We start from the raw sequence: 20775 nt of genomic DNA on the forward strand, positions 1-20775 counted from the left end.
GTGGAGTCCCCATCCCTCGAGGTATTTAAAAGACGAGTAGATGAGGCGCTTAGGGACATGGTTTAGTGGGCCTGGTGGTGTTGGGTCAACGGCTGGACTCAATGATCTTAGAGGTCTTTTCCAACCTCAATGATTCTATGATTCTATGCCGCCGCACTCCCCTCAGTGAGTATCCCAGCACTGTTACATCTTACACAGACCATGCATCATTGACATTTCCTTAGGACAGTTTAACATCAATGACTGATGTTCTAAAAAGTATTCCTCTTTGACTTTTGAATATAACACTTCCCCTCAGTCATAAGCCACTGTGCTGGAAGGCAGTTGCTTGGACTTGTCAGGAAGAAATACACCTCAAGGGAATTCATGGGGAAGAAGTCTGACTAGGGGTGGGGGGACCTGAATCAGTCAAGCTGTATCAAAGTTATAAACCATGGAAAGAGCTATTAAGAAAGTTTACTCACATGCTCCCTTCAGCACCTTCAGCAAAAACTGTTGTTCAAAGTATAAAAAGGACCATGATTTTTCAAGGGGAAGACATACAGATGACAGTTAAATGGCACACATTCTATTTAAATCAGTTTCACCCTTTCCAAATTCTGTCTCATTGTTTGTGTGACACAAGACCTTGAACTTGTTTTCCTAGTTAACAGCTAAACTTGTTAATGGTTTACTAACTAATCACTGTTGAAATTATCTCTATGATAATTACATGACCTGATATGACTGATAAACTGTAAAGTGTAAGGCCTCTGGGACAAAAACAAGTCTGCTCATACAGAAAATCCGATTGTTACGCACATTACTTCAACTGCAGAAATATTACTGTACAAGGCTTCTTTGCTACTCTGGCATTTTATCCATTTCCTTCTAAACTGTGACAAATGAAGAAGAGCTCACTGCCAGTGTGGATTTCCTCTTCTTCTATATCCACATCTGACCCCTGAAAGCCTTGCTGTAGTTTACTGTTCACAAAAAAGGAGCCAAAGAAAATACTCTAATAATGGACTCTAACAATTAAAGGATTATGCTACCAGAACAGCATTTACTTAAGGAACACGTGACACAAGTGTAATACACATCACGGCAGATTCACTCTGTACAAAGCCTTAACCTAAGTCAGGGTCCTGTCTCCCAGGTTCATGAATGTCCACTAGCTTCATAACATACCAGCTGCTCCACCACCTTTGGTTGTGATCTGCTGAGGCACAACCACTTTCCTGAGCTTTCCACCATTTGACCTGAAGCAAACACTGTAGTCTAAGTCTTCAGGCCCTAATATTTTCCAAACCCTCCTTTTGCTTGTATTTTCTTAACCGTTTCACATAACGGCTTAATATAGGAAAAGCCAAGCAGATCACAAACCTGGCACCTCATCACCAGATCCTTAACGTCTGGCCATTACAACTGAGGAAATGAACGGCCCTTACTAATGTGACCTCCAAAAGTGACTTCCAAGTTTTGAAAGCCAGAATGCCGCCCAAGAGGCAGAAGGCAGAGCGGGCAGCTGTTGGGTGCCGCCGTCTGCAGCCACGCCTCTGCGCGCACCCCACCCACCCAGCCCACGCAGCCCCTGTCCCGCTGCCGCTCGCCAGCTGACGGGCCCGGCCACACGCACAGCAGCTCAAGCACTCCCGGCGGGCGCTCAGCGGCGGCGGCCTGGGGGCGGCGGGAGGAAAGCGGGCCGTTTGAGCAGAAGGCCGCACGCTGCAGTGCCGGGGCGGCGGGGTCCCTTGGCGGCCGTGCGGAACTCGCGCCCCCTCGGTCCTGCCCGGGCTCCGGCTTCCACCGGGCACCGCACCGCCCGCGCGCCGCCCTGCGCCACGTGACTGCAGCCGGGAGCGGGGCGGGCTGCCCGCCGGCGCTTCCATGGCAGCGGCGGGCGCCGGGCGATGAGCGCTTCCGCTTCCGGCGGCTAGAGGGCGGCGGGACCCGGCCGCGCTTAGGCCGGGCCGGGCCGCAGGGGGGGTCGGGGCCAGCGCGGGGCAGGAGGAGAGGACGACATGTGGCCGCCGCCGCTGCTGCCTTGGCTCCTGGCGGGGCTGCTGCTGGCTGCCCGCTGCGGGGAGGCTGCGGCCCTTTCCCCCCGGAGTGCCGCCACCGCCTCCCCGCGCCCCACGGAGGTGGCCGGCGGGGGCGTCACTCGAAGCAGCAGCAGCCGCCTGGCCGAGGTGTCGGCGCCGCCCGAGCAGGGCCAGCCCATGACCCAGCGCGCCCTGTCCGTGCTGGTGCTGGCCAGCGCCGCCCTCGTCGTCTACTTCGTGATCCGGACCGTGCGGTGAGGGCGGGGGCCGCGCCAGCTGGAGCGCTGCCGCGGGGAGCGGGTGGGCGAGCGGGGGCGGCGCTGCTGCCCCCTCCGGGCCACCGTGGGGAGGTAGCGCGGCGCCGAGGGGCCGGCCCTGCTCCTGCCAGCAGCGCGCCGGGCCCGGACGGTTGTGTTGGCTGTCAGGGTCCCCTCCGCTCCTGGCTGGGGGCCGGCGAGCAGGGCCTGTCTCCGCTGCCTGCGGAAAGCGCCGCTGGCCGAGGCGTCTGGGAAACTCCTGGTGCCTCCCCGCCGCGTATGGGCGGAAAGGTGCTCGGTCGGGCTGCGCTCACAGCGGTGATACCGCTTATCAGTGTCGGGCCTTTCCTGATTCTCTCCTGTTCTCTTCAAGTGGAGTTGTCGCTACTGACGTCCATCAGTCCACCTGAATTTAATTTTCTACATTCTGTGGGTTATTTTTGTCCTGTTTGCAAACTTCTGTCTTGCTGAGCTACCGAATTCGTCCATCTCCCCTTATTTGTCAGTAAACATCTTTCTTTTGTGCTTTCTTTTCAGTAAACTTTTCTATTTTGCGCTTTCTTAAGAAAAGGGCCCTTAAAAAGCTTGCATTACCAGTCAACTGCCTTTATGTTTCTCATGGAAACTATTGACTGCGTAACTCTACATGCTTTTACAGTTAATTACAGTGTTTGTCACTGTGTTTTGTTGTCCTTGCAGTTTTACTTGCTCTTTCTCAAGCTTAAACTGTGAACTCTTCTAGGTGAGGCCAAAATATGTGATTATGCATAAAGCGCATTCATTATGCAGCGAGTTCTCTATGTACTTTTGGCTGTAGTCAGATATACTGGTGGTTAGTGTGTCCACTACCTTCACCATTTGTTCCAGAAAGGTAACTGAAAGACAGTGGTCTGTGTGGGGCGCTTACTAAGACATGCAGTCCAAGTAAACTAGGGTATCCTGATTGCTCTATAGCTCTTACAGATCACTCTTGAGCAGCCTTCAGTCTTATTTTCATTAGAATGCATATCTTGATGATATCACGTCTTAAAGGAAACAACATAATCTTTTAAGCAAGTGAGAATGGACAAGAGCACTTCTCAGTGTTGCGGTTCCTCCTAGCAGGAGCCTGTTGGATTTGGAGTTCTGAGTAGTACTATGGAAAGGCCAAATAAATACATAAAAGCCTCTCATTGCAGGAGCTGGAGAAGGAAATTCTCATCTACTGCCATTATTTTCTGGATGAGTGGCAATTATTTGATATTCTCGTTTTGGCAATAGGAAGGTTGCTGTTCTGCATTTGAAACAGGAGTGCTGTCTCCTAGGTGCTACTGTAAACAAGAAGGTTAAACCTCATGTTATTCTGTAATTCTGCTGCATTGTTCTGTTGCATCTTGCTTCTGAAATTTGGAATAGATGAAGCATATGCTTTTGAATTTGAACTTGTGGCTGAAATATTTTTGGCAATGGTTGTATAAGAAATTTAAGGTTTAGGTACAAACCTCCCAGTTCCCTTTTGAAAGATTTTCTCGGGAAGAAACTCTATGTAATTGTTATCAGATATAAAAGCTTCAGGGCTTTTTACAAACTTTCAACTAGGTCATCTGCCTAGTGGATGAAGGGAAGGCAGTGGATGTAGTTTTTCTGGATTTTAGTAAGGTTCTTGATACTGTCCCTCACAGTATCCTACTGGACAAGTTGTCCAATTGTGGGATAAGAGGGTTCACGGTGCGCTGGGTGATGAACTGGCTGAACGGCAGGGCTCAGAGGGTTGTAGTGAATGGCGCTACATCTGGCTGGCAGCCAGCCACCAGCGGTGTTCCTCAGGGCTTAATTCTAGGGCCAGCCCTGTTCAATATATTTATCAATGATCTGGATGCAGGAGGTGAATGCACCCTTAGTAAGTTTGCTGATGATACCAAACTGGGAGGTGCTGTTGACTCTCTTGAGGGACAAGAGGCCTTGCAGAGGGATCTAGATAGATTGGAGCATTGGGCAGTCATCAATGGCATGAAATTTAACAAGTCCAAATGCCAGACTCTGCACCTTAAGACAGAGTAATGCCAGGCACAAGTATAAACTGGGAGAGGAGTGGCTGGAGAGCAGCCCTGCAGAAAGGGTTTTGGGGGTGCTGGTTGGCAGCAGGCTCAACATGAGTCAGCAGTGTGCCCTGGCAGCCAAGAGGGCAAACCGCATCCTGGGGTGCATCAAACACAGCATAGCCAGCCGGTCAAAAGAGGTGACTATCCTGCTGTATTCAGCATTGCTGCAGCCTCACCTTGAGTCTTGTGCGCAGTTCTGGGCCCCACAATTTAAAAACAATGTTAAGGCACTTGAATGCGTCCAGAGGAGGGCAACAAAGCTGGTGGAAGGGCTGGAAGGCATGTCCTGTGAGGAGCGGCTAAGGACTCTGGGTTAGTCAAAGCTTGAGAAAAGGAGGCTGAGGGTCGACCTCATTGCTCTCTACAGCTTCCTGGGGAGGGGAAGCGGAGAGGGAGGTGCTGATCTCTTCTCCCTGGGATCCAGTGACAGGAGGCCTGGGAATGGCTCAAAGCTCCGTCAGGGGAGGTTCAGACTGGACATTAGGAAACATTTCTTTACCGACAGGGTGCTCAAACCCTGCAACAGGCTTCCTGGAGAGGTGGTCGATGCCCCAAGCCTGTCAGTGTTTAAGAGGCATTTGGACAATGCCCTTAATAACATGCTTTAACTTTTGGTCAGCCCTGAAGTGATCAGGCAGTTGGGCCAGATGGTCATAGTAGGTCCTTTCCAACTGAAATATTCTATTCTGTTCTGTTCTAACTTAATATAGACACACACCCTTCAACTTTATTTATTCATTTGTTCAGAGGAAAGATCTGTAATTTTAAAATAAAAATTAATGTTTTTCAAGTTCTGGTAAAGACTTTACCTGGAAAATCTGGCTACTTCCTGTTGACATAACCTGTAGCCAGCTCTTTGCCTGATTCAGGAAGGTAGCATTCTCTTCCTTTATCAATTTTATACATTCTGGTAAAGGTATGACTTTTCCGTTTTCAGAGCCACGTAACTTTCTTTGAAGATGGTGCCCTGAAAATACATTTTCAAGAAAACCTTGTGCAAGCTGATATGACTTCGCTAATGTGGCTAACACTTAACTTCTTTCCACGTAGGAGATGAATTTTGTTTGGGAATGGTTATGTAAACTATAGCAATCTCCCATTGACCTTCTTAAGTGATACTGCTGATGATACAATTTCTGTCAGGAAAAAAAAAAATCTTCATTTCATTTCTAGCTTTGTATGGGGACTTGTTGTTTGAACCCACTGATTATAAAGGTTGGGCTGCTTGCACCTGTCTTTCTCCTGGTACACTAAGAAGCTTAGTTTGTTGACAGTTGTGACAACTGAAATGGACTATCATAGAGTGGCAGAGGCTGGCAGGCAGCTCTGGAGATTGTGTAGTCAAGTTCCTGCTCACGCCAGGGTCGCTTACAGCAGGTTGCTCAACTCTTGTCCGGTTGAATTTTGAATATCTCTAATGATGCAGATTCTACAACCTCTCTGGGCAACATGTTCCTGTGTTTTAGCACTTCTACAGTAAGAAAGTTTTTTGGGGGTTTTTTTGTTTGTTTTTTTTCTGTTAATGCTGTTACTGTTTTTTGGTTTTTCTCCAATCATGTTGGTGAAAAAAGTTGTTATTGTAGTGAAGCCTTAGTCTTTTCTAGAGTCCTTTGGACTGGAGGTCTTGCTTGCACAGGCTTGTTTTTCTGCAATAGCTAATTCTGCCAATTACAACAGAAGTTTTTTGGCTTTTATGGATTTTTATTCTGGTATATATCAAACACCTTTTGTAATGGAAGACTTGCAAAGAATAAAGTATGTAGCACCAAAATCATACAGCAGATCCATCAGAGCTAGGAATAAGAAAACAGAGACGGTGATGCCTTGTTCAGTCTACCAGTGTAGTTTTATTGACTTTTTTTGCTTCTTAGTTTTGATACTTACATAAAATACTTCATGTGTGTGATTGCCCTTCATGATGCACAGAAGGGCTAAGGTTACAATTCATATGTCCTTTTGGTTTTTCTCCCTATTACTCTGTCTGGAGAGTTGTGATTTTTTTAACTTAAAGGCTATTGCAGACAAAGGTCATATTCCATGTTTATGTAGGAAGAAGTGCATACCCTTAGATCTTCAGTCTTTCTGAGGTGATGGGAAACAGATGTAGCAGATGAGGTGAAATAGCTTTTCTTCTTTTTAGAGAAAAGTGTGCCACATAATTTGGCATGCTAAGAATTGTGTATCATGATTTTATTTTGATTTTAATTTAAAAGAAATTTCTAGGAAGTTAGTTATAAGCCTTCTGAAGGTTGATTACTGAATGTCTTCACGGGTGTGAAATCTGTAGCTCATGCATACCTTTCGCAGAAGAAAGGCTCAGTTAGCTTCAAGTAATAACTTTATGAGAATACTTTTTGTAACAGACATAGCTCATAGTTCAGGAAAAATGAATTTAGTTAAAAACACATTAATGGAAAATGTGAATTAGCTATAACATATTTTGTAGCACAAGGTATGAGAAAACTTTAGGATGGAACTTTCCCAGCACTGGGTCAACTCTGGGACAGATAAAACTTAGTTTTGTCACACAGACTGTTACCGAGCTATTCCATGATATTTTTGCTGAACTGTGAGTGTTTACCATAACTTATCCACCTATTTGAAAGTAGTCTGTCTTTGGAACTATTGAGCAAGAAAATCTGAGTTACACTTTTGAGGAGGCATATATTGGCCCATAAGTAAGACTTCTCTGTAGGTTGAGGTGATGGGAGAGCTGCAATTTCCTTGGCACATACTTCTCAGAATCCTCTAAGATATTGTGAAGCTGAAAGGTGATGAGTTGGGGTTTATTGTAGAGTTTACTAACAGTAAAAAGCTTCTAGCAGAAAGACGCTTTACCTAAAAAGGATGATTAGCAATTGCTACTTTATTGAACTGATCTTGTTTAAAGCACTTGTGGCATGCAGCAAGGGTAGTACCTTACACCTGGACAAATTAGGATAGTGTAATATAGCTTGTTTGTTCTGCGCTTACATAGGTGGAAATGACTACGGGAAAATGCCATTTTGTGCTAACACTTCTTTTTAGCATTTAGAGACATTTATATGTTAAGCTTGCAGTTTGCAATGAGTATGCCATGTATGGTGTGTGTAATCATGATAGAAATTCTATATATGTATTGTGAGTCCTGGTCAACCTTTTATTAATCTAAGTAGTTCTGTTAGGCCAGTACTGCTGCAGTCTTCCTTTAAGAAAAGGTATTGCTGATTATGCTTCTAGAGTGGGACTTCACTCATGGCACTAATACAGCATGGTTTTATCCCAGCTTTTTAAATTTATTTTTTCTTCAATTTGCATGGACTAGAATCATATAACAGCAGAATGAGAAAGTTTTGAACTTTTTGGAAAGCATTTACAGAGTTGATGAATAGAACTAGCTTCTGTGTGTGATTATTAGCATTGAAAAGCCATCTTGTTCGAGAAGAAAACCAAAAATCTGTTTTCTTTTTGTTTGACTAGGTTTTTCTCTGATGCACGCAGTGGTTTTTTTTCTCTCTGGTACAGTCTAAGGACAGAGTAGGTTGTTTCAGGCTACATTTACATCTCCTTTGTTCAGGATTTCCCTAAAAGAAGGTGAAAGTTATTTGAAGATTGCTTAAGTTACATCAGCTTATAAGCAGCCATTATCCTGCAAATCCTACAACACAGGATACATTTCTACACAGAAAATACATGGAAAGGTCCTTGGAAAAAAATATTTCACACAATTATTATGCTAAATTAATTTTCTGGATGGAATTAAGGACAGGTATTGCTGTGACCCTTTTACTTGGTATCAGATTCAGGTAAGAATTGTGTTTGAACTGTCTTGTTGCTTTAAAGAAGTTTGCCTCTTCTAAGTAGTATTTGACACTGAAAATACTGCAGTTTCTCAAGATATACCCTATCAATGTGTTGATACACAAAACTAAATCAATGAGTGGTCACGACTTTGTGTAAAAATGAAATTTCCTTCATGTAAATGTACCTTGCCCTGTTGCTTTTTGCTTTTTAATGATTCTTCTGCCACTGTTTGTTGCAGACATGTTCAGAAGAGGTTTGTATTTGATACAGCAGATGGGCATTCAGAAAACTTATAGATGTGTAATTGAGAATACCTTTTTGTACAAGGAAGTTCTTCGATCTACACTAACATTTAACTGCCTGAGATGACTGAGATTTTGAGATTTCTGTCAGCACTCAGTTGTGGAATTGTATCCCCTCCAAAAGGAGGTCGGGTGTTATGTAGTGACTGTTTTTTACCTTAGTCTGGGGGGGGGGAGGGGGTGGGGCGTTAACTCTTCCTGCCCTCCCAAGTCCCTTGCAGTTTTCTGTTTCTTTAGTCACTGGATGTTCTTTAAACTTGACCTGTTGTTTTGCTTCACTTCTCATTTTCTTAACATACTTTCTGCTTTTTTTTTTTTTTTTTTAACGTCAACATTTCTTAGTTTTCTCTTATTTAGCTCTCCTCTTGGTTTAACAGTCTATTATCTATGCCATCTCTGATGTTAGTCAGATAATATCTGTTCATATTTGCTTGTGGATTCCTCTACTGCTGTTAGCTGTATTTGAGGGAGGATTGGGACTGAGCATGTAAAAATATAACATTAACTTTTTATGTACTTTTAAATCCATTTTCATAATTTTATCTTATTAGACCCCAAGGTATCCATAGTAACTACAAAGATAAAAATTATCCCTGTTAAGTTCATGAGAGTCATAGAGACCGCTACTAACTTTAATGAAATTGGGATTTTGTCCTAGGTTTTCTTCCTAACAGTCACAGGGTAAAAAGTTTTAAGTTAGTTTTTGTTAACACTCATGACACTGCTCTAGTGTCATAGTTATGACCATACATGTATGTTGCATAAGCATTTCCAGTATCCTTTTAGCTTTAGTCTGTTGACTAATCTGTATATAGAGAAAGTTTTGTGTCACAAGTAATTCTTTTATCCCTTTTTCAACAGCATTCATCTGAGTCTAGAAATTTGTGCCAGCCTTGTGATAAGATTTTTTTGCATTATCTGCAATCTGGACATTTGCTATGACTGTCTTAGGTTATTCTCAACTCACTGTAGCCACTCACTTTCCTTTTTACCCCATTAAGTAAAAAAAGTAAAGGGTATACTGAGATTGACAGAAATATTGACTATACAAAAAGTATGAACTCCTTCATTTCCTATTTCATTTGTGTTCAAAATAATTTCTAGTCTGTTAGAATATCTGGGAGTGCTTGTCCTAGTGCCAATTGCTTAGCTTCTACTTTAGTAAAAACAAAACAAAAAATACAATATGTATGAAACAACCATATTTTTCATCACACTTTCATCTTAAAGTTTTAGAATTTTCTTCTACTTGGTGCTTTGAAGTATACAGCTTCTCTCTATGTTGGGGACTAAAGGCCAGATGAAATGAAGGAAGAAAATGGAAGGAACTTTGTCTTGAACCAAAAGGTGAAATTTGCGTCTTTGCTATTAGCTTTAGCTTTAAACAATCAAGTTAGGTACTTTAAGTTGTGCTAAAGCACTTAAATGCCTGGCACAACAGTTGCTCCTGTTTCAAATCGTAGTTGAGGGTGGAGGAGATGATCATGCTGATTGTTTCCTTTTATAATATCAGAAGTTGGAGCACTTTGAAGAAAGGTGTGTATTTTACACACTTCCCATCCTAATAAGGTTACATTTGCTTCTCAATTCCAAAAGGAGGTCTAATTCATTGGAGTATAGTCTAAACGAAGACAGGATGCTGCTGTGTGTTCTTTCAAAGTTGCCCTGGTGTGAAAAGGTGAATGCTTTTCCAGGTTGCATATTGAAAAAAAAATAAGCACACCAGAGTTCAGGACAGAATCTGAAGCTGAGAGTCTCAATATCGTATGTGGTATCTCCTACAAGGTGGTTAAAGTGGTGCCTTAGTGTGGGGCAGAGAGGTGATTATGCGCAGTATAACAACAGTATAATATATTATACATAGTATGATAGTACATACTATAGTAGCATAATATGTTATACATAAATAATCTTTTTGATTATTAGCTCTGAAATACCCAGTATTGAAGTTCCTGAATGTTGTAAACACCTTTCCTAGGCACCTAGCTTGGGTTTGTAAATTCTGAAGTTTCTAAAAGGAAGGGCTACTATCACCTTTGAGTTTAGAACTAGATGCCTAGAAAGCAGATTTTTTTTTTTTTTAAATCCAATACCTTTCATGTAGCTGCTGTTTGCTAGTATACAGTAGCTGAAAGTGACTCTGTCAGCATTTTGTAAACAGGCACCTTTGCATGGTGTTTGCTGAGTGGCTAGTGATCTGAGTTCCTGATCCTCAAAGACTTGAGCAAGGCATATTCGATGTGTATAGGAGTAGTTCTGCAAAGCCAAATGGAACAGTTCAGTGTGTATGGGGCTTATGTGGGACCTAGGCCCACACAGAGAAGCCATGGAAGGTGAGAAAAGCAGCTGCAAATAGTCTGTTCATCTGCGATAAGCACTGTGCCTTAATCCTGAATGTGAATCACTGCCTCTTCCTTCCACATTTTGTGAAGCATACAAGACATTGACTCTACAAGTTCTCTCTTATTCTAAAGTGTAATTATAAACAATGTTTTTAACTTGATAGCTATAAAAGACTTCATAAATGATAATAAAAAGTTGCAGTGTCACCCATGATTTGTGTTACATCTCTGCTATAGTTTTGTAGCGTTTCTCTCTGATTTGATCTGCTGTCCTATAGAGATGCATAAAACACACAGAGAATATGTAGCAAGACAATATTTTTTTCTCATTGTAGGATCTGCTAGAAGTATGCTTTTGCATGTATTTTTACCTGGCTTCTGCATTTAGCTACCAAATGCCTGTATAGACTTTTTGTATTCACTACAGTAATTCTGTACAAAACTACAGGTGACATTCCTGTTGGCCTTAATCATTTCATGTAAACTCTTGACACTTAGAATTGTCTGATCTCTGAATTTCATAGAGCTAAGAGTGTACATTTTACGTATACTAAGTTTTTTAAAGTTTATGGTGTCAACATGGCTGTATTTTAAGGGATTGTTTTCTTACATTGTTTGAATAGAAAGTAGAGAAGAATTTATAGAACTTAAACATTTTAAAATACATTTCAGGCTCAGAAGGCGAAACAGAAAAACCCGACGATACGGAGTTTTGGATACAAACATAGAAAACATGGAGCTGACCCCATTAGAGCAAGATGATGATGATGATACAACACTATTTGATGCCAATCATCCTCGAAGGTTTGTATATAGAAGCTGAATGTACTTCTAGCAATAGAAGTGAAGGAGTATGGATGATAAGCAGTTTCACTGAGAAAGCTCACTACTGTGTTTCATATGCATGTAGTTGGAGAAGGGATGTCAAGATGACTTGAATTTTAAATGGGCAAGAATTTAGTGGGCAAGAAGATAAACACCATTTGTCTTCAGCATGTGAGTTCCAGAGAAATGGAGAGGAAGGTAGGATATTTTTGTTACAAATACAGTGTCATTATTGAAGCTTATGTTAAAGTCGACAATTAGCTTTTACCTTTCTCTTTTCTCTTTTTTTTTAAATTTTGGAGGCTTCTCAATTTTTCCTGTGTATTCTCTCCTATGAGTTCTGCTGCCAGCAGCTTCATTCTGTTTTCTCGTTGCTAAAGTACTCAGCAGTTAGTTGATGATGATCCTGCATCAAGTTTTAGATTTGGTACTGCTGCATAGGAAGGTTCATATTCTTAAGTCACTCTCTGAAACTGTGTAGATACAGGAGAATTATTTCCTTATTGTTCTCACACTTAAACATTATGATCAATTCAAACTTAAACTTACGCAATTCAAACTTAAAAAAAAATGTACTTATTGAGTAATGCCATCACACTGCACATACAAAGACATAGTAAAAAATTTGATAGAATTGTCATAGTGAGGACTACTGTCAAGTATCAGAAGAGATAAAATGATGAATTCTGCTAGTCACAGCAAGTAATTGATTCAGCACTGTTTAGTGTGAAACTGAATTAAAGTGTTAAGCAAAACAATTCAACAAATGCCACACGTGATGTCTCAAATGAATTAAAACTATTAGAGTAGTAAGTCAGATGTTCTGCTGTTTATTAGGAAACAACCTTGGATGCAGTTCTGGAACTTGAAGTGAAAGATTCAGTCTTTTAACTTTGTCTCCTTAGGGGGGGAGACATTTCAGATTAAATTTTTTCATAAGTCAAAGTCACTCTTTCTCTCCCTCATACATTAGAAGAAACTAGTTGGAATATCTCCACTTACCACTCCTCTGTATTAGTCATGTGGCGCTTACGGTTACCCCATGTTACTAGTCTTGTTCCAGTATAAATTATGCCTATTATCTAATAGGTAATTGTCACATTATATCCAGGAATTCCCTCGATGTCTTTCCTAGATCTTTTAAGTTCTGTTGTAACTCAGCATACTTATTAGACTTCGAGGTATTTGATGACCAGTTAACATGATACTTCTTCATAAATGTTTATTTACAGGACTATCAAGTAACCTTTTTACTAGGAATGAACAGGATAATATGGCTAGTCCTCATTAACAAACAGTATTATACGATTAATAACAGTATTGTATTCATGTTATAGAGGTTACTTCATACTCTTGTATGCTTATTTGGAGATTAAGCATGGTTGTATTTGTTGTTAAGATGCAAGGAGCTGATTATGTCTCAAAAGCAGTATTTTATCTAAAGGTACTATACTATTAATATGTTAAACAGGCGTATGCACTGTGTCTTCTAGTGCAGAAGAGGCTGTATTAATGAGTGGTATTGAAATATGTGTCTTATGCATGTAGATAAGTGTTCTGATTTTTTCAACTGCTTATAATAGCTTCCAATTTACCTGGTTTGGAAATTTTGGGGGAATTATATTAAGCTTTCCAGACACTGAAATGGCAGCATGTGTCTTTTAACCTTACTCTTTTACCTTAGTAGGTTGCTGTCTAAATTGGGTTCACATTCTACAGATAAATCTAAAATTCCTAGCTTGAAGCTTACTGTATATTAAGATAAACAAGATTGTTTTTTTGAAGTCTGAAGCTACAAAACCACTCCAAACTGTCAAAGTGACTGTGTCTGTTTCTTTAAACTTCTTTGCGTACCTTAAAATAAAAGCAATGAAAACCCTAGAGGGAAAGTGCACTAAAATAATATCAGAGGTTTTCAGAGGGCGGATTTCTGCTTGTTGGTTCCCCCCCTCCCCCCCCCCCCCGTATGTTTCTAAACACTTCAATTTAAGGGAGAAAAGATTTTCATTCAAGTATTTTATTGTAGAAGTATCTAATATGCACAGTAATTTTAAATTGTTACAAATCCATTTTGCAATCAGTCTTGCAGCTGCTTATGGAGTAACCAAAGTATGTAAAGGAGATAGATACCATTCTTATCTGGTTTACATACTTCAGTTACTTCATTCTTGTCCTTGACAGGATGTGTAAGGACGAAACAAAAGTGAAAACAGTAAGGATGAAACAGAAGTGAAAACAGTAAGAAAAGAAGTATGGTTTAGACTGAGGTCCTTATTTTTGTTTTACTCTTCCCTTATTGCCACACAGACATGCTAGGGTGATACTGGGGTTTATATATGCTTGTTAACTGCCTATCAATCTAAAGAGACAAACCTGAGAACTTCTGAAATCTAAATATGGCTGTACCAAGGATCCTATATATTTCTGTCGTGGTTATTCAATTGGGTAGAGCATATTCTATTCATTCCCCTTCAAAATTTATCTTGGAAACTCATACTCAGTGAAGTGGTTGTCTTATGGATTGCCCTACCTCTGGTCCCAATATGGATTTTGTCAAATTATGTCCTAAATTAATGTTTTTACCACTACACTTTCTGTGGTTCTGTGGTTGAAATTAATTTGGTTTAGGATTAAGAAATTAACTTGCATTAAAGCAAACTCTTTATAACTATAGACAGCAGGCTTTGAACTGCATTTGTCCTTTGTGATAACTACAAAAAAAATCACATTATTAGTGTTGTAGTTGGAGAGAAAAAAAAAACAAACACAAAAAAAACCCTGTCCTAATTTCCAAATACTCACCCCCTCTTTAAATTGAAGTACTGCAGCAAATCTTCATTTAGTTTAGCTATATCAGGCAATTCGGAAGTATTTGAAAGTAGATGAGTGATCCAGACCATTTTAAAAATAGTCCTTTGGTTGACATATGGTACAAACAGTTTCAATACATTAGTAGTGTTTCATTTAGCTGATGGCATAGCTACTGTAAGATAAATCAAGTATTTATTTTAATAGATAACAGTTCCTCACACACTGTGGTATCTTGTTGATGAAAGAACTTCTGCTAGATATGTAGTATTTGATTTTAAAAGCATCAGCTTCAGCTGGAAAAACAATACCTGATGTTTTGATCCAAGTCCAAATTGCCCAGAAAAAGTGGAGGGAGAAGTGGCATGTAATGCTTGAACATGTCATAGTCTGGAGTAAATACACAGGGTGATGTAACTTGTGGTGTAGGCATACCTTTTTTTTTCTGCCCCGTGGGGAAATGGTCTGCAAAATGACCTCAAATTTGATGGTTGCTCACAGAAGAGATGATGATAATGTCAACCTCCCAGTCAAACTGCAAGAAAAGTAATTGTATTGGAGTAACTGAGTGATCTAACCAAACTTAATTTCAACATGTTTCTGTTAACGTGATGAGGTAAACTGAGTAAACAGATCAGAAATAATACCTTCGGAAGAGAATAACTATAGATAATAAAGGAAGAAGATGTTACTGTTTTTTCAAGATAGCTCAGAAAGTAAGTGCTTAAATGATCAAAATCATTATTTTGATATCAGGAGCTTGAGAAAACAATGACTTTAGTTATGTTTAGTCAATAATATGAATATACTCTGTTTATGTATATTGAGAGCTTGCTGTGTTCTCCTTTATGGGGAGAAGCTCTCAAAATTTTAGAAGTGACTTTTTATCTTGAAACAGTGTTTGTGTATAGGAGGAAAACAGTGCTGAACAACGTGAATGCACTCCACAAATCTCTCTAGAACAGCTTGATGAAATGCTGTCCAAACTTTGCAAAGCAATGGCATTTCTGGGAGGGAAGTTTGAAAACTAATGTAGAGTACCTTAAAAAAAAAAAAAAAATTAAAATCCTTAATTGGGAATGTACTTTTTTTCAGTTAATTTCTTTCCTCTTGGTTCAACTAAGTCTTTCGCATCTGCATTGAAGCTTAGTAATCAGTCTTCATATCACTGCTTAACCAAGAATGACCAAAGGGAGTACAAAATGCTTAAGTAATCAAAGAGTCACTGAGGACAACTTGATGATAATGATACTCAGATATTCTCAGGAGATGTCATTACACTTTGTCCTGACATTTGCAGTAATTCAGAGGTATAGCTGGTTTGGGTTTTTTAAGGTAGCATAAATATGCAGTCAGGCTTGGAGCAACTAATTAGGGAACAAGGAAGAGGGGCTTTTAATGGTTTTTGAGTTTAGTCCTTTGTTAAGTAAATCATAATTGCCGTTTTGCTTAACTACAGTCAACAATCAGCTTATTCAGTTCGTAAGTTTCTTACCCTCATAACTCATAATGGAAAGCACTAAAAAACTAAACATTGTTACAGGAAATTCTAATCTACATGTTCTGGTGGGTTCATACACATTTGTTATGGACAACAAATTATATAAGTATTGTTTTATATAGAGAATAGTTGTCTTTTTTTCCTTCTTTCTTTATGACCTGTTAATAGACTGCAGTAGTATCCACTCTGCTTTCATTTTTCTTGACTAAAACAATCAAGGTTTTTTTAAGGTGATGCTCTACAGCACAGTATGCATAGTATGCATATGTTAGAACTCCCTATTGGCTTGTTTAGGGTTAGCTGGTAAGTCTATTCGACTCTTTCCAAGGCTAGGCAGAGAAACTGGCTTCTTTCCTAAAATCAGCATAGCAGTGTTAGTATACTGGTGTGCTGATATGGTTATTACTTCAAGTGTTGTTGCTGTTTTCTTTCAGAGCTGTATGAAAAAAAAAGTTCACGGTGTCCTCTGTTGTAACATAGATGCAATTTCAGTGTACTCCCACTGTTGTCATCACCCATGTAGCTAGTCTCTGTGCCTCTTCAGTTTGGGGCATCTTATCTGAATGGGATGTTTCAGCCAATTTTGTTCGATAGCATACTATTACATGTCAAAGTTTGAAATTCTAACCTTTGGTTTCTCACCATGCAACTTTGTGTACATGTCATCTGAGGTACAGTATCCTAATATCACATCTTTGTTTTTCAAAGGTATGTCACACTAATAGTTTACAATCCTCATTAAATCACTTTACATACACACTACTTGCTGCATCGCAAGGCACAAGGGAAAGCACTTATTCTATTTTTGATAGCGTTCCAGTTATGGAATGCTACCAAGAGTTACTAAAGTTTGAATAGGAACTCAGGAGCCTTGGAAGTTTTAAAAATGTGTCCAACATGGTAAAAACAGCTAAGCATAGATACTTGAGCTGTTTAAGTATGTTAGAAACACTGGAAACACTCAGATTGTAAGCTCTTGCATCTCCTGGAAGTAAATCTTGAGAATTTCCTGGAGGAAAACAAAGGTTTTTTGTAAGTGAGCTGTCTCTCTGTTTGGGAAGTTTAAATGAATTGAGTTCTGTAGCACTTTCCTTCACAGTAATATGGTAACTATGAGTTTTTACAGGCAAATTTAATAATAAAATGTTACATCTCTATAGGTTTTTTCATAATGTTTGGTCTTCAGAAATGTAGGCTAAAGTTCCCCTTGAAACAGGGCATTTCAGATTAATGCATCTGTTTCTTCTGTTGTAGAGAAGTACGTGCCTTTCAGTGAAAGAACTTAATCTTAGAACCAGAGAAGGAGACTGCTTCATGGGAGGAATAAGAAGCAAGAGGGTATGCAAGTTGGGGGGACTAATTTAATTTGTGTATATTTTGGCATCCTTAATTTGTTGCAATAAATACTGTACCAATTTGTTGTACCTTTTTGTATATAGAGGATTCTAAATGTAAAGCATACAGAGAGTGCACTAAAATGAAAACCTATTTGGAAGGGAGATAACTTAAAACAGGGTATTTTTTGCTTGTTACAAATCTTGTATGCCACAAGCGTGGTATACACTTTTTCTACAGTAATCTGGAATGTTAACAAAGTTTTTTGCTAATATTAAATTGTAAGTAAACATAGCCTCTGTGGACTCCTCAGAATTGGTAGAACTTGGTTTTAGTTGAGGAGATGCTTTATCCTTTTACAAATAAAAAGCCAAACTACTGCCTTTTGTGTTGAGACTTTTTTAAACTGAATTAACATGTTTTATGTAAACTTTAGTGAACAAATAAAAACTGTTTACAGTGTTCCTATCATTTAGCGTGATACTTCAACACTTTATAGATTTTAAGGATATTAATATGATCTTGTAAAACACAGTACTGCAACATCTTTTTGCTGTTAAGACTACTGATTACAACTGTCAATTTTTTTGAGGTCCATCTTCAACTTGTGTAAACAGATGTTGCTCACTGACTTTAGGGTGCTGCTGGTGTAGCCCACGCGGTGTCAGTGTTCAGACCTATGGTAAAGCAGAGATAAGCCTTTGGATAGCCTTGTTTACTTTTGTACTCTTTAAACAATCTGGGTCAAATACTAAATTTGCTGTAACTCTAAAATGAAAAAGTGACATCAGAAGCAGCTGTTACTATGAAATATGTGGTAATATTCACATGAATGTAGTTGGCATCCAGCAGTTACATTTATTTTTAGGTAGTGCCATAAAAATTAATAGAACAAGCTTTAAGACCCGGGAGACCTAATTTTTTAAAAAATGTGTTGCAGTTTCCACAGGCAACTTGATAATGCAGACAAAGTGTTCAAATTCCAGTTCATTAAAATTACTGTCTAAATTTATTCCTAATTCTGTATATATCTAGTATCAAGGCATAAACTTGCTATAGCAGTATTGGTGGGGCTGGCTATGTTTCCTGAAAGTTCCTGTGTTATGGGGTACGGGGAAAGAGGGATTATCTTTCCTGCTTCTTCAGTCCCTTCTTGGTGTTTGAACAAAATAGGAATACCTTATTTGGCTTTGAGGTTATTTCTACAGTGGTGGGGCGGGGAGGGGGTCTGCTGTAGACTTTTTTTAACCCTGTACCAGCTGATTTGCTGTACTGAAACCTACTTACTTTGCCCTAGTAACAACTCAGATGAGGTCTGAAGTAATGGATGCCAAATCAGCCTCCCAAGGTGATTTTCATCTACAGTTGCACATGTGCTGCACACAGCTGGGAAATATATTGTATTTACAATAAATGCAAGTTTTTATTTTGCTTCCTCTCCTCTTGTACCCAACTTTTTCTGCCCATATTTAAAGATAAAACTGAAATGAAAACACAGCACTGATTCTTGGAGAGGCTTAGCTGAGGAATCTAGAGACATAGTGAAGAATAGCTGTGTCACAGACTGCAAGTGAGAGAACAACAAATGATAGAAGGCAAAGCATGTTGCTTCCCTTTACAAAGGGGACCATCAGTGTTAAAACTTAACATAATTGCAATCTTTCTTTAGATTTTAATTTTTCTAGCAGTGGTACATGTTAGCCCTAGCAGTAGAGACTGTCTTCCTGACATCCTAGAATTCACTGTTTTAATTCTGTAGAATCTTTCTAGGCTTTGGGATGAGTACATCCTGAGGAGCTGTTATGCTTGCTAAGCATAGATACTTGAGCTGTTTAAGTATGTTAGAAACACTGGAAACACTCAGATTGTAAGCTCTTGCATCTCCTGGAAGTAAATCTTGAGAATTTCCTGGAGGAAAAACAAAATAGAACAGGTTATTTACATTTCTAAAGCAAATTTGGGGGGGGGGAACCCAACGAATTTTCCAAAAAATTATGTGGGCTTCTTGGATTCATGTCTCCAGAATTATGAGGATCTATAGACACTATAAGTGTCTATAAAGCAGTCATACAACTGGTAATAAGTTGTGACAGTTTTGTTGTCTGGTATGCCAGATACTATGTGGTCCATGGTGTGAACTTCCTTGACCTTGTCCAGACCATATTAAATTTCAATAGCTGAACTGGCTCTCATTGCTATTGCAGACACAAAATTAGTCAAGAATACCAGTGTTGTATGTGTCTTGGTCTTAACAGTTGGAAATCTGTTCTGAATTATGTGCAGCCTCTGTTGATATGTGCAACAACATCAGTAGTACTTTCAGCTGTGGCTGAAAAGCTGTTCTTATGGTAGCCTAACATACTTTCAAAAATTTTGGGAAGAGTATGCCACCCCAGAGGCCAGTAACTGACCCGTGTATAAATGGGACTAAAGTTTATGTCAAGTGTACTTATCACTTTACAATTTGACATAAAACACAAGGTTAAAAAGATGAAGACAACTAATTATGAAATGTATAAATGAGTAGCCATATATGGAAATTTTTACTCCCATTTGAGTCAAGATGATAACAGGGCAGTAAAGAATGGGAGCTGATCTGCTGAAATAAAGCTCCTTAAAGATACGAGACAGCCCAAGTTTAATGGGAAATAAGCTGGGGGAGAGGCTAGATTTCTTCAATAACTTGAATTTCTGGAGACAGAAATGGAATGTGCAGAAAAAACTTGGAAGACTCAAAGAAAAAAGGTTGTTAAAAGACCTTTACAAATTTTACAGTATTAAAGCTATCATGTTATATCTATTACTGTTTGTGAGGGCTTCGTGACACTTTTTTTCATTAGTGCAATTTGAGACATAGCATGTACAAGAATATGTAGTTCCTGATCAAGTCTGAACGTATTAGTACAGTGCGTTGATGGGATAATGGAATACACACCCTCAGACACTGTGAATGGGTCTGAGAATGAGAAATCCATGATTCAGAAGAGGTAGAAAGTGTTTTAATTTTTCTTGTTGACTAGTAAAAGCCAGGAAAGGTCTATAATATAAAATCCAACTGAAAGACCCAGGTCTCAAAAGACCCAGTGTGGCTGGACTGCTTCATAGTTTTAGAATAAACTGCTGTTTGCTACAAACTTCTTGTCTCACGGTACTACTGATGATGTTGTTCCAGGTTGTTAACTGCTAAACCCCTGCAGAATTGACCCAGATCTCTCTGGAGTGCTGTCCTCTGCTGAGATTTTTGCGTGATTTTTCTCTGTCTACAGTTGCTCATCTGTTCCAAGTGGCTTGCACTCTGTTTAGCTTACATCTTGAAGCATTCTTATTTTAAGACACAGTAAAATGAGAAGACTTCTTAAAGATATTATCAGGATGATGGAGAAGTATGGAAGAGTATGAGCCAAAAGGGTTATGCTTTTGGCATAAGCCTTTTGGTTGCTTATGACTATGCTTTGCACAATATGCAATATGTATGTTTTTATAATGATGTGGATGCAGGAACCAAATGTACATTAAG

The 20775-nt window shown here is 39.6% G+C and overlaps 1 protein-coding gene across 4 annotated transcripts in view; it reads left to right on the forward strand.

The window, feature by feature from the left end:
* Nucleotides 1-1969: 1969 nt before the first annotated feature.
* The window catches only part of FAM174A (family with sequence similarity 174 member A), a 35534-nt gene continuing 16728 nt past the window's right edge, over nt 1970-20775 (forward strand). Inside the window, exons 1-4 of one of the 4 annotated variants that reach the window (XR_012997432.1) lie at nt 1970-2278; nt 11462-11593; nt 11700-11812; nt 17178-17637. Coding sequence is in view for 2 of the 4 variants with exons in the window: in XM_076362817.1 (XP_076218932.1) it covers nt 2004-2278; nt 11462-11593; nt 17178-17199 (429 nt within the window). In the remaining 2 variants the exon portion in view is untranslated. Of the gene's footprint in view, nt 2279-11461; nt 11594-11699; nt 11813-17177; nt 17638-20775 lie in introns of those variants that run through there. The other 3 variants (XR_012997433.1, XM_076362817.1, XM_076362816.1) reach the window with 3 other exon arrangements.

Source organism: Aptenodytes patagonicus, chromosome Z (genome assembly GCF_965638725.1).
Source record: "Aptenodytes patagonicus chromosome Z, bAptPat1.pri.cur, whole genome shotgun sequence".
Classification (NCBI taxonomy): Eukaryota; Metazoa; Chordata; class Aves; order Sphenisciformes; family Spheniscidae; genus Aptenodytes; species Aptenodytes patagonicus.